Source organism: Gobio gobio (genome assembly GCF_949357685.1).
Source record: "Gobio gobio genome assembly, chromosome: 18".
Taxonomy (NCBI): domain Eukaryota; kingdom Metazoa; phylum Chordata; class Actinopteri; order Cypriniformes; family Gobionidae; genus Gobio; species Gobio gobio.
In genome coordinates this window covers 49775356-49790394 of record NC_137111.1, presented here as the reverse complement: position 1 = coordinate 49790394, position 15039 = coordinate 49775356, and the positions used below count along the sequence as shown (strand labels likewise).

Below are 15039 nucleotides of genomic sequence, written 5' to 3'. Positions count from 1 at the left end.
AAAGCCGTTCAAATTCGCACACAAAAAGGCTCGTTTAGATTTGAGAAATAGGCTCCAAATATAAGAAAATCTGCTAATGCCTTTTTAAAGACCTGTCCGAGGTGAACCTGCAGTTTGGGCTCTTATAAATAAAAACTCTTAACTAACCATGAAAAGAGATTCCTCTATATCTAATATACACGCATATCCTACTGTTCTCTAAATGAATGTTTATAATCTTATAGGAACAATCATGTACAAATGTTATTACTAGTTATTCTATTAACTATAGCACATATTAATACACGGATATAGCCTTTGATATGCATTTGTTTGCGCCTCAAAAATACGCGCGCCAAAAACAATCAATATATAAAAACAGCTTAAACATACATAAATGCATGAAATGATAAAGAACCAGGACAAATGTAAAATATTGGCTTGTTAAATAATTTATTGATAATACAAAGTTTTTTCTTCCTTCATCACGGAAGCAATAATATTCTCTTCATCGATATTTATGTCCATCTTTGTGTATTTTTCGTGTGGTGAGGTAAAACATAAACTCCTTCCATTGAAAGTATAAGCGGCCAAAAGGACATTGTTAAAACAAATTCTATTCACATCATTTACAGCACTGGCACTTTTATACACTTTGTGTACCTGTTTTGAAAATAATAAAAAAGTGAAACTTTTAGGCGAAAGAGGCGTCGTTATTCTTCAGCGGGCGAAGACAAAGATGATCTTAAATGCTGATGATGATGATGATGAGGGGAAAGTTGGCACGTCTTCGTGATGCTTTCATAACATAATTTACTCAGTAAAAAATATATATACATCTCACGTCCACTTCTAACTGTACAACCGCATTCAAAGCAAAGCAAAAGCCGCGTGAACAGTGTGTTTATACCCTGCTTAACTCTGCCTCGTTTTCCCAGAAGAATCTGAGGCAGATGATGATGATGATGATGATAACGAAGAGTCTTTAGCTCAGTATCATCACAAAGTGTCCGAGCTGTTACTGCACGGGCTGATGAGGGACAGGTTACTCGTCTTGTGCTTTTTCAACAGTCTTGTGATTTTCTCGTCGTCGGAGTTCGGGTCCAGAGGTTTGTTATATTCGTCGTCGTCCTCGTTTTCAGAACTCTCCTTCATTTTCTCCGTCTCTGAATCGTGTTTCTTTTTAGCCGTGGCCATTTCAGCCGCGTGTCTCTTCCGCCATTTAGTTCTTCTGTTCTGAAACCAAACCTGAGGGAGAAAGAAAAACACTTCAGCACACTGTGATAAATCCATTAATTACATTCATTTAACCAAGCTTTAAAAACGAAAATAAATCATCTAAATTTAACTAAGAGCAAGTAGTTGTTTAAAAGAATACATTAATTGCGTGTGTAAATATTAGGCCTAACGGTGTGAATATAATGTGCAACACTGACTGCAAGATGGTCAAGAATATTATTAAGAAGCCAAAATAATTTTCATTTCAACATTATAAATGAATTCTCCAGCAGTTTTGCTTGATTATTTCATATAATCATATATAGATAAAACCGACCGTTGGGTTCAAATTTGAATTTAAAAAATTAAACCAACGGTTTAAACGGTCGCTTAACTGACAATGACTTCCACAGATAAAAATAAGCGTATCGTCTCATGCTGTCCATTTGCACTGATTTACAAATTCAATTAGCATTAAAAAAAGTTACAAACTCGTCTCCATCTACCTTAACTTGACTTTCGGTCATTCCCAGAGAATATGCGAGTCGAGCTCTCTCTGGACCGGCCAGATATTTGGTCTGTTCGAAGGTTTTCTCCAGCGCGAAAATCTGCTGTCCGGAAAAAGTCGGTCTGGAATGTTTCTTCTTGCCATCCTTGTCCAGCATCATATTCGCCTGGCCTGAAGAAAATGAGACATGGTCAGCCAAAAATAAGGAAGACATTACATTGTGAGGGAATATCGTTGTCGATCATGAGACCCACAAGTGTCAGAGACACAGCTAAATAATATTCCAAACTCTTAAAATTAAAGGTCGATGTTTCCCTTAATTAAGTCTTACACAAAAAAAATTAAAAAAGGAAATGCTCTTTAGGTTATTAAAATGTTAGAAAAAAAAAGTTAAGAACGGAACCCAAAATTGTTATTATGGAAACAAATACCCCATTTGTAACCCTTTTTTTATTATTATTATTATTATTTTTAAGTGAGACGTGTTTTAGATTCTCATTCAGGCCAGGAAAACTCACCCGGACAGGGAACCCGCGGGTCTCTCCAGGGCGAACCTTGCATCATTCCCGGCCAGAATATGGGCGCCCTGCCGGGCAACTCCGTCAGGGGTTTGGGATACCGAGACACGGCCGCCGGGTTGAAGTACATCCCAGCTGTTGTGGCCAACCCGTTGATCCTGGGGAAGCCCGTGAGAAGCTGTCCGGCAGTGGTGATGGGTCTCCCCAAAATATCGCTTATTCCGTGCGGCGTTCCGAGCGGGATCTGAGAGTTCAGGCTGGCGAGGGAATGCGCCTTGAAGCCCGCGGGGTTCTGCAGGGTGTACGGGAATAAAGAGGTCTTCATCTCGGTCATGTTGTGCAGCGCAGCCAGTGGAGTGCTGCCCAGAACGAACGCACTCTGCCGGTTAGTATCCATCTGCCCGACTGCTAACATTGGTGAACCGCGAAGCGACAACAAACATACAAAGTACAACAACAAAGTTTAGTGCCCACAACTTGACAACTCATCCAAGGGAACGAGAACTGCGAGTTTCAAAAGTTTCGCGAATGTGTCCCATGCAAAAGTGTCGTGGGAGTTTCCGAAGCAGAATCCAGCCGCCGGCCGTCGGCAGATCTCACGCCCGCTTTGAGTGCTGCGATCCCCCGCATCTGAGGCGCCGCTCGCCGGTCAATGGACTCTATCTGCGATGACGAGCAGATAACCGCACCGCCACCTGCAAGCGCGTATCTCCCATTGGAAGACGCTAAGTGACGCCATTCTCTGATTGGACGAAGCGTGGCGGCGAATTTGCATGCGCGTCCCCGGGACAAAGCCGCACTCCATCAAGCTCGTATCGTAGCGCCTTTAATGACGCGTCGCACTGTAGAAATCATTGTTTCAACATTTGACACAATAGACGCGTTTACTTTATGACGCTGGCAGAGTAAGTACATTAACCTCATACATCTGTGTCGCTAATGATATTAAATGCCGGTCATTTGATTATTTAACGCGTATCTTCCGTATCGCTTCTGAGCGCGGGATATTTGCGCTTAAAATGTATCGTTATCTAGCGTAAGATAAAACGCGATGATCGCAGGTTATTAAAACATACGCTCCGCGCGCATCTGCATAACTCAGATCCGTCGTGAGGTTCTTTTTACACATTTGAAATATTAATACGCGTCGCCTGTTGCCTGTTGCCTATCCGTCTCTTTTGCAGATTAGCTATTATAGCCTAATAACGAAAAAATGTATTATTATTGGAAATGTTTTTAGCGTATAAAATGACTTCATGATTTGTTGCAATCCTCAAAATATAGAATTCACACGGAGTGGGGTAAAAAAGCAACCTGTAAAATGATCTATTCCGCGCTGGTTTCCAGATATTAAACTCCTCACTGATGCTGAAAATATCTATACAGATTTTGTATTATTATTTTGTATATATTGTTCCCGTTCTTTAATTGAACTAAACGCATAAACAGAGATCATCTATATGTTTATGATCTGATTGTGATGGTGGGATTTTAAAGGCTTGAACATTATTTAGACCTTCATCAGAACCACGAGAAGCAGAAATGCGCTTTTTGAAATATTATGACGATGACTTTCCATTATAATAACAGGACTATCCGAATATTTGTATTTATTTATTTATTAATCGTGGATTGCGTGTTTCGTGGTTGTTTTATTTATATTGTTTGCATTTAAAAACTCATTTATTGGTGTATTTTATTATCGTCATGTGTTCATCTGTGACTTCATCTCATGTGCTGTAATTCTGCTGGACTGTATAATAAAGTCTGTCAGGAAAAAAGGCTCAAAACAATTTACATTCAAGAGTGAATTATTATTATTTATAATTCCCACTTTCCGTGCAAAAACAAAGTCTTGGTTGTATTTACATTATATTCAGATGGACTTTTTATCCAATAAAATGTACTTTTTAATCATAACGAAGGATTAGTATGTCATAATTTCAACATTTATCTCATAATTATGAATTAGTATGTCGTAATTTCAACATTTATCTCATAATTATGAATTAGTATGTCATAATTATCACTTGTATGTCCATTTGTTTTACTTTTTATCTAATAAATTTGAGTTTTTAATCAGCATTATGGCTTAGTATGTCATCATTTCAACATTTATCTCATAATAATGAATTATTAAGTCATAATTATCACTTGTATGTCAATTTGTTTTACTTTTTATATAATAAATTTGAGTTTTTAATCAGAGATATGGCTTCGTATGTCATCATTTCAACATTTATCTCATAATTATGAATTAGTATTAAAGTCTGTCAGGAAAAAAGGGTGAAAACAATTTACATTCAAGAGTGAATTATTATTATTATTATTATTATTATTATTATTATTATTATTATTATTTCCCACTTTCCGTCCAAAAACGAAGTCTTTAGTGTATTTAAATTATATTATATTAAACATAAGTTTGTGTTGACACATTACTGTATTTTATTAGTTAATTTATTAGTAGTTTTTATTAGAAAAATAGCTAAAACATAGTTTAGCATGTAAAACATGGCATGATTTATAATATTTTCACTTTATAAACTGTAATATCAGTATAAACCCTCATATAAACGAAATCCTAAGTGTAACTTATTAAAACAATGCTTTGACCTAAATACGTTAACAACGACAATAATAATAATAATAATAATAATAATTGAATGGTTCTTTATTTTACAGTCCTGTTCCCCATACACAGGCCCGTATTAGTAATTAATTACAATAACTAGGTTATATCTAACCCTGAATATACTAAACCATGTCACCTTATATTAAACCTCATATTACCCGGTGCTTTCTATAAAGTGCAATAATAATAATAATAATAATAATAATGATAATAATAATAGGGCTTAATAATAATTCGAGTTTCTGTTGTATTTGCAACATTCGAATTTTTGCCTTTTCCGTTCAGGCTATGCATTGAAAAACGAACTAAACAATAACATAATAATGTATTATTTGGTCAGAAGGTCAGAGTATATTATTATAGTCCTCAAACCTGTTGTTTTCTAATAAATGAACTGTAATTGTTCATAAAGCGCATCGGTTGATTCGCGCGAGACTCATTTACAGAAGAACAGCGCCACCTGCCGGTCACTCACTCATCACTCACTCCTCATATCAACAAAACATGATTCCTGTCATAAATCATAGATCTGCACGGGTTTACTGTCAGTGCTTTACTGTTCGGAACATCTTCTAAATAAACTGATGATCTGATGTTTGTGTATTCTGAGCATATTAATCTGTCCCTAAACATTCATAAAGTCTGCAATCTCTCTGACTCATATCATATTAACTGGTGTGTGTGTCTCTTATTTTACTGTATGAAATATAAACATATGTCTGTTTATGGACGAGTCAATGAGTACATTTTTTTACCCATTATTATTTCCACTTGAAAAAAATGACTTTTTAATCATAATTATAGTTTACTATATCATAATTACAACATTTATATCATAATTATTAATTAGTATGTCATAATTTCAACATTTATCTCATAATTATGACTTAGTATATCATAATTATTACTTTTGTGTCATCATTTTTTACTTTTTATCGAATAAATGTGACTTTTTAATCATAATTATGACTTAGTATAACGTAATTGTCACTTTTATGCCATCATTTTGAGACAAGTCATAATTTCGACTTTTAATTATGGCTTAGTATGTTATAATTTCAACATTTACCTCATAATTATGAATTAGTATGTCATAATTATCACTTATGTCACAATTTCAACTTTTTATTCAATAAATATGATTTTTAATCATAATTATTAGTGTCATAATTATCACTTTTATGATTTTGTTCTTTTTATCTAATAAATGTGACTTTTTAATCATAATTATGACTTAGTATAACGTAACTGTCACTTTTATGTCATAATTATGAATTAGTATGTCATATTTATCACATTTATGTCATAATATTTTTAAATTATGTCGTAAATTCGACTTTTAATTATGGCTTGGTATGTTATAATTTCGACATTTATCTCATAATTATGAATTAGTATGATATAATTATCACTTTTATGCCATCATTTTGAGATTAGTCATAATTTCGACTTTTAATTATGGCTTAGTATGTCATAATTTCAACATTTACCTCAATTATGAATTAGTATGTCATTATCACTTACCGGCATGTCATAATTTCAACTTTTTATTCAATAAATTCGATTTTTAATAATAATTATTAGTATGTCATAATTATCACTTTTATGATTTTGTTATTTTTGTCAAATACATTTGACTTTTTAATCATAATTATGACTTAGTTTGACATAATTGTCACTTTTATGTCATAATTATGAATTAGTGTGTCATATTTATCACATTTATGCCATCATTTTGATAATTATGTCGTAAATTCGACTTTTAATTATGGCTTAGTATGTTATAATTTCAACATTTACCTCATAATTATGAATTAGTATGTCATAATTATCACTTATGTCACAATTTCAACTTTTTATTCAATAAATTTGATTTTTAATCATAATTATTAGTGTCATAATTATCACTTTTATGATTTTGTTCTTTTTATCTACTAAATGGGACTTTTTAATCATAATTATGACTTAGTTTGACATAATTGTCACTTTTATGTCATAATTATGAATTAGTGTGTCATATTTATCACATTTATGTCATCATTTTGATAATTATGTCATAAATTCGACTTTTAATTATGGCTTGGTATGTTATAATTTCGACATTTACCTCATAATTATGAATTAGTATGTCATATTTATCACTTTTATGCCATAAATTTGAGATAAGTCATAATTCGACTTTTAATTATGGCTTAGTATGTCATAATTTCAACATTTATCTCATAATTATGAATTAGTATGTCATAATTATCACTTTATGTCAATTTTGTTCTTTTTATTTAATACATCTGACTTTTTTAATCATAATTATGTCTTTTTATGTCATAATTTCAACATTCATCTCATAATAATGAATTAGTATATCATAATTATGTCACACTTTTGTCATGATTTCAACTTTTTATTCAATAAATTTGATTTTTATTCATAATTATGTCTTGCTATGTCATAATTATCACTTTTATGTCAAAAATGCGAGATAAAATCAAAATGTCTACTTTCAAATGTCAGAATTTCAACTTTGTTTAAGTCGTAATTCCCCTAGATAAACTGAAATCAACTTTTTGAACTATCACGTGACCAACACAGACTAACACAACACGTGATCAGTTGTCCATCAGCTGGTTAGAGACTGTAACCACACTAAATCATAACATATTTCTCAATTATGGCCATTCAAATATATTTAAGCATCCTGATTTGTATTATTATTATTGTTGTTGGTATTATGATGTATTAAATGTGTCCCGCTGCCTGTATGATGACAGAGTGCTAATGTTTTGGCGGTTGTGATGAGCTTTAGTGAGGCGGTGCTGCCGCCGTGTGGTCGCGCGCTGAACTGCAGCGCATCTTCACATTATCTGTCAGATTACTTTAATATTTAATTGCAAATGAAGAGTAATGAAGCGTGTTTGCTTCTGAGGGGCGCTGTGGTCCTTCCTCCAGTAGATGGCGACACACACCACGAGGTCGAGACCCAAACAAGCCCTCGAGCGCGGTCACGTGAGCAGCGTTTGCCCGGGAAACACTGGACGACTCAAACACGGACGCTGAAGCTCAGGTAATGGCGGCGATCATGAGGCCCAAACAAACTTACAATATTTGGGTTGCTCAGCTGTGGGAGGGCATTTTCCCGCCACTTTTTTTTTTTTTTTAAATGCTGTTGTAAATCATTAATTGTGAGGTAAAAACGTGAAATTATGGCAAAAGAAGTGTAATTATGACATACTAATTTGATATTAACAAATAAAGTCGAAATTATGACATTGACATTCATAATTATGACAGAAAGTCATAATTTCGATGTATCTTATTAATAATTTTAACAGTTTTTTTTATAATTTCTACTTTTTATCTAATAATTTTGACTTTAATAATAATTATGACTTAATATGTCAAAAATATCACCTTTACGTCATAATCTTGAGTTTTTATCTAATAATTTAGACTTAATTATAATTATGGTTTAGTATGTCATCATTTCGACGTTTATCTCTTAATAATGGATTAGTAGGCCTACGTCGTAATTGTCACATTTATGTAATAATTTAGATAATAATTGTTTTTTTTTTTATTTAATTTGACTTTTTAATTATCATCATGGCCTAATATGTCATAATTGGGACATTTATCTCATAATTATGACTTAGTATGTGATAATTATTGCATTTATGTAATAATTTGGACCTTTTTATCTAATAATTTTGAATTTAATTATGATAATTTGGACATTTATCTCATAATTATGACTTAGTATGTGATAATTATTGCATTTATGTAATAATTTGGACCTTTTTATCTAATAATTTTGAATTTAATTATGATAATTTGGACATTTATCTCATAATTATGACTTAGTATGTGATAATTATTGCATTTATGTAATAATTTGGACCTTTTTATCTAATAATTTTGAATTTAATTATGATAATTTGGACATTTATCTCTTAATTATGACTTAGTATGTGATAATTATTGCATTTATGTAATAATTTGGACCTTTTTATCTAATAATTTTGAATTTAATTATGATAATTTGGACATTTATCTCATAATTATGACTTAGTATGTGATAATTATTGCATTTATGTAATAATTTGGACCTTTTTATCTAATAATTTTGAATTTAATTATGATAATTTGGACATTTATCTCATAATTATGACTTAGTATGTGATAATTATTGCATTTATGTAATAATTTGGACCTTTTTATCTAATAATTTTGAATTTAATTATGATAATTTGGACATTTATCTCATAATTATGACTTAGTATGTGATAATTATTGCATTTATGTAATAATTTGGACCTTTTTATCTAATAATTTTGAATTTAATTATGATAATTTGGACATTTATCTCATAATTATGACTTAGTATGTGATAATTATTGCATTTATGTAATAATTTGGACCTTTTTATCTAATAATTTTGAATTTAATTATGATAATTTGGACATTTATCTCATAATTATGACTTAGTATGTGATAATTATTGCATTTATGTAATAATTTGGACCTTTTTATCTAATAATTTTGAATTTAATTATGATAATTTGGACATTTATCTCATAATTATGACTTAGAGTGTCATAACTGTCATTTCTTTCGTCATAATTTCAACATAGTTATAATTTGGATCATTTTGACTTTTTAAGCATACTAATGAATTGGTATGTAATAATTTCAATATTTATCTGATAATTATGACTTAGTAGGCCTATGTCATAATTATCACTTATGTCATCATAATTTTGAATTTTTATCTAATAATTTTGACTTTTTAATCATAATGATGCCTATGTTATAATTTTCACATTTATGTGGTAATTTTTACATTTTATCCAATAATTTTGACTTAGAATGTCATAATTATCGGGGGGGGGTTTGTGTCATAAGTTTGACTTTTTATCTAATAATTTGGACTTTATAATCATAATAATGTCTTAGACGTAAGTCAGAGTTGAGACTTTTTATGTATAAGTCCCATAGTAATTTAGATAATTTTGACTTTAATAATACTAATTGCTGACAATGTCATCATTTTGATATTAATCTGATAATTATGATTTAGTATGTCAGAATTATCACTTTTATGTCAATTATGACTTTTTATCTAATATTTTTTAATCATCATTATGACTTAGTATGTCATAATTGTCACATATGTAATGTTGATGAGGATTTAGATTTTTTATTTATTTAACTTGACTTTTTAATTATAATTATGACTTAGTATGTCATCATTTTTTGGCATAATTTTGAAAGAAAGTCATTTTTTATTTATCTAATGATTTTGACTTTTTAATCATAATGATGCCTAGTATGTTATAATTTTCACTTTCATGTCATAATTGACTTTTTATCCAATCATTGTGACTTTTTAATCATAATAATGGCTTAGGCGTAAGTCAGAATTTAGACTCGTGTCATAGTTTGGTGTTTTCCCACATTTCTAACTTTCATTCGTGGAGATAACATGGATAATTTGATATGGTTTAGTGTAAGATTTTTGCCCATCTTTTGGAATAAAATAATTCACATTTATTAGATAAAAATGGTTTTAAAATAAAAATAAAAGACTTTAACCAGTAAATGTGCTATTTGACTGACTGACAGACATCTTTTCACAAGTATTTTTCAGTTGGATTCATATCTAAATGTTATGAAATCACAAAAATAACAATTCAAATTTATACATTTTAGTGTAGCATTTTTTTTGTACTGCATTTATCATAACTTCTATAACTTTTTTTTTTTTTTTTTTTTTTTTTAAAGACCAAACTTCAGTCTGTGATCCAAAGATTCAAGATTTATTAACACTCATAATTATGACATAGAAAGTCATAATGTATAGATCTTTTTTTATCTAATAATTTTAACTTTAATCATAATTGTCTTAGTATGCCATAATTTCATCATTTATCTCATAATTATGACTTGGTACTATGTCATAATTATAGCTTATGTCATAATTTCGACATAGAAAGTCATACTTTTATCATTTGGACTTTTTAATTATTATTATTATAGTTTAGTATGTCATAATTTTGACGTTTAACTCATAATTATGTCATAATTATTAGTTATGTCGTAATTTTGTAATAATATAAAAATTATAAGTGTGCACGAGACTTAAAGAACACTATTGAGTGTCTAAATTTCATTAGTAAAGGAGCAAGCACACATTACATAATGCAGAACTTTTATTATGGATACCAGGGTACCTTTAAATATCATATGCATAAAATTCAAAATATAAGATTTACCACAGATTAATTTTATGTTCTGATCTGCGCTCAAAAAGTGATAACAGACAATAAATAACTATTCCTTAAATATAATTTTATGTACCATAGAATCCCCTAAAAATATTAAATAAAAAACATTATCAAACTAAAACATTAATTTAATTGAAATAAAAGGGTTTAAAAAGACTGAAATAGTGTATACGTGTATAAACAGGGGCGATTCTAGAATTTGAAGAACTTTGTAGAACTTTTAAATCGCTAATTCTAAACCGGCCGTGTGCATTTTACTTTCGGTTTAGAATTAGTGATTTTTACCGGTGTTGTCACACGCCGATTAACCGGTGGGAAAATTTGGGAAAAATGTTTTGGAGAAATTCTAGTGGGAATAAAACACACTTTTAACATGAGCAAGACATGAAATGAGCACGATAACCAGTAGATGGCAGCAGAGGAGCCCTTATTCACTCATTTACCATTTACAGTTCTGTTCTCCTGTCTTACTTTTGGATTTAGGCTATTATCAAATTAATATTTTAACACATTTTTAGCAATTTTTTTGTAAGTATAGCAAGAGTAGGAAGTCACCGTCTCATGCCACTTAGATAAAAGGAATTTCATAAAAATGTATAAATAAATAATCCCAGATTTGACAGTGGATGGGAAACTGTCTTGAATTGCAGCATCAGCATTTATGACAAATGACTACACAGATATCATAATCTATCAATAAGCTTTTGACGCTGAGGCGATCATGAATTACTGCACAGATTACAGTTAATCACATATTTTAGGGGGTCATGTGGGAATCTAGGGGGCTAAAGCTCTAATATATCCTCTTGTAAAGAATGGAAATGTCCTTTTATAAATGAGGTGTTCGTGGTTTTGGTAGTTCTGGTAGTTTAATAAAACACTACGTGTTCATTCGTCACACTGGAAATGAAAGGTTAAATGCAGTGCATTGTGGGACACAGTATGTAGTGTGCTCAGCAAGTGCACTAGATCAGGGCTTTTCAAACTGGGGTCCGGGGAAAAGTCTAGAAAAAAATAAAATAAAATAAAAATAAAGCAATAAATTAGATCTAAAAAATGTGGTTAAAAATATTAGTTAGTTATTAATCTGCTAAATAAATTAAATTTGATTAAAATAAAAAAATTATAATATAAATAAATAAAAATTAGAGTAGAATTAAATAAGCAATAAATAAATAATACATACACTCTAAAAATGCTGGGTTAAAAACAACCCAAGTTGGGTTGAGAATGGACAAACCCGGCGGTTGGATTAAATATTTGCTCATGTGCTGGACAGTTTTATTTAACCCAAATATTGTTAAACAATTACTATATGCCTGGCTTAAAATGAACCCATATAGAACCCATTTTTAGCAATTTTATTGCAGTGGAGTATGAAGTATAGCAAGAGGAAAAGTCACAGTCTCATGCCATTTAGATGAAAGGAATCTTGTAAAAATAAATGTATTAGGCTATGTGAAATGTACACTGTAAAAAAAATCCCCGTAAAATTTACGGTAAAAACCGGCAGCTGTGGTTGCCAGAACTTTACCGTAAAAAATACGGCAGTAACGTTTTAGGTTTTTAGGGACAGCACCATATAATTTAAAGGTTTATAATGTAATAATTACGGTTTAAAAATGTTCTCTTTTACAATTCAAAACCATATCATTTAAAGGTTTATATTGTAATGATTATTTTTACACTGTAAACAATTTACGGTAAAAAAAAAACATATTTCATTAACTGCCATAATGTTAAATTGCCAATATATTGAAATACTAATATCTGTTATGTACCTTTGATATATACGGACAACCACCAATCACAGCGGAGATGAGAATCACATGATTAATCAAAGCTAATCACAAGCAGCTTTTAAGAGGACAATACTAATATATAGAAGAGCTCAGTTTCATTCACACACACACTAAACACCATCATGGTAATACACAAAATGCAATAAACATTAATTTAACAACATCAGATGTAACATAAAACCCTAATGTACATAACTGATTAATAAAAAAAAAAGAAGAAACAGTTATTGCAATGAAAATACATCAAATGTGAAGTGTCACGCTGGGAATTCTGGGAATGTCAATTTACGGGTTTTCACTGTAAATTACACAATGATTTGTTCTTTTCACTTGCAAAAACTGTAAATTTAACAGTATTTTACTGTAAAATTAAATGAAATGTAAGGTTAGATCTATTACAGTTATTCACCGTATATAGTACGGATACTTTCTGTTAACCAATTAACTGTTTTTCACCGTAGCATTTTTACAGTAAAATACCGTTAAAATCACAATCATTTTTTACAGTGTAGATATGTAATTGTTTTATTTGCAGCCAAGCTCGAAATTGTGAGTAAAAAATATTTTTATTCAGTAGTCACCATCATCTGGGAATGTCATGCGAACTTTGAATAAAAGGGATAAACCCATGATCTATATTGATGATGTGTTAATATTTACATAATCCGGTTTAATCTCAGCCAATGAGGCGTGCACAAAATCAACCAACTGGTGTGACGAGGCTGCCCATAGATTATGTAAGCGTCCAAAAATAATTGGACTAATATTTTCATCACTTTTCCAGTCCCTCCAGCCGGCGTGTGGCGTAAAGCGCTTTATTCTGATGTTTGAGCGCTTCTGTTAGACAGAATTACAGCTCTGAGGATTGGCCAGCATCTGCAATAACATCGCTCTGATACTGGAAGGCCAGGACACTCAGATATAAAGAGATCTCCAGGCATCAGCCACCGGAAATTTCCCACTGAACCCCCCTGGAGAGGCTTGTCCTGGAGTGGCGCTGTTATTGGTTTGTGTTTAGGCACTGGTGGAGAGTAAACACATATGACATTCTCAGGAAAACACACTGAAAACAGAGCCAAACAGCAACTATTGATTCATCACCACTGACGTCAGTCTCTTACAGGCTTCTCCATTATTACTCAAGTCAGATTTATTTCTATTGCGCTTTATGACAAATATGAAACAAATTCATCTATAAAGCAGCAGAAGACAATTTTATTCAATTCAGGTCAATTTTAGGTCACACTGAATCCCATACAGAGGTGTCGAGATAAAAAAAAAAAGTTATTTCTAGGATTTTAACAGCTGTAATGCAAACTCCAATGCCCAGTTTCTATTAATGTCTACATTGTGGCAAACATTATGTGTCAGTTGGCGAGTATATGAAAAATAAAATACAAGTAATTTTCACTGTTTAGACTTTTTATATTTAATAATAAAATACAAGTAATATTCACTGTTTAGACTTTTTATATTTAATAATAAAATACAAGTAATATTCACTGTTTAGACTTTTTATATTTAATAATAAAATGCAAGTAATTTTCACTGCTCAGACTTTTTATATTTAATAATAAAATACAAGTAATTTTCACTGTTTAGACTTTTTATATTTAATAATAAAATGCAAGTAATTTTCACTGTTTAGACTTTTTATATTTAATAATAAAATGCAAGTAATTTTCACTGTTTAGACTTTTTATATTTAATAATAAAATACAAGTAATTTTCACTGTTTAGACTTTTTATATTTAATAATAAAATGCAAGTAATTTTCACTGTTTAGACTTTTTATATTTAATAATAAAATGCAAGTAATTTTCACTGTTTAGACTTTTTATATTTAATAATGAAATACAAGTAATTTTCACTGTTTAGACTTTTTATATTTAATAATGAAATACAAGTAATTTTCACTGTTTAGACTTTTTATATTTAATAATAAAATACAAGTAATTTTCACTGTTTAGACTTTTTATATTTAATAATAAAATGCAAGTAATTTTCACTGTTTAGACTTTTTATATTTAATAATAAAATGCAAGTAATTTTCACTGTTTAGACTTTTTATATTTAATAATGAAATACAAGTAATTTT

At 30.5% G+C, this 15039-nt stretch overlaps 1 protein-coding gene across 1 annotated transcript; it reads right to left on the bottom strand.

Moving 5' to 3' along the window:
- Positions 1 to 417: 417 nt before the first annotated feature.
- Positions 418 to 2855, bottom strand: nkx6.2 (NK6 homeobox 2). The gene is made up of 3 exons (XM_079843407.1): positions 2224 to 2855; positions 1704 to 1876; positions 418 to 1227 (listed from the first exon to the last, which is right to left on the bottom strand). Exons 1-3 carry the CDS (start codon positions 2636 to 2638, stop codon positions 979 to 981), a joined length of 837 nt encoding a protein of 278 aa, XP_079699533.1. The 5' UTR covers positions 2639 to 2855; the 3' UTR covers positions 418 to 978.
- Between the last annotated feature and the right edge of the window lie 12184 nt (positions 2856 to 15039).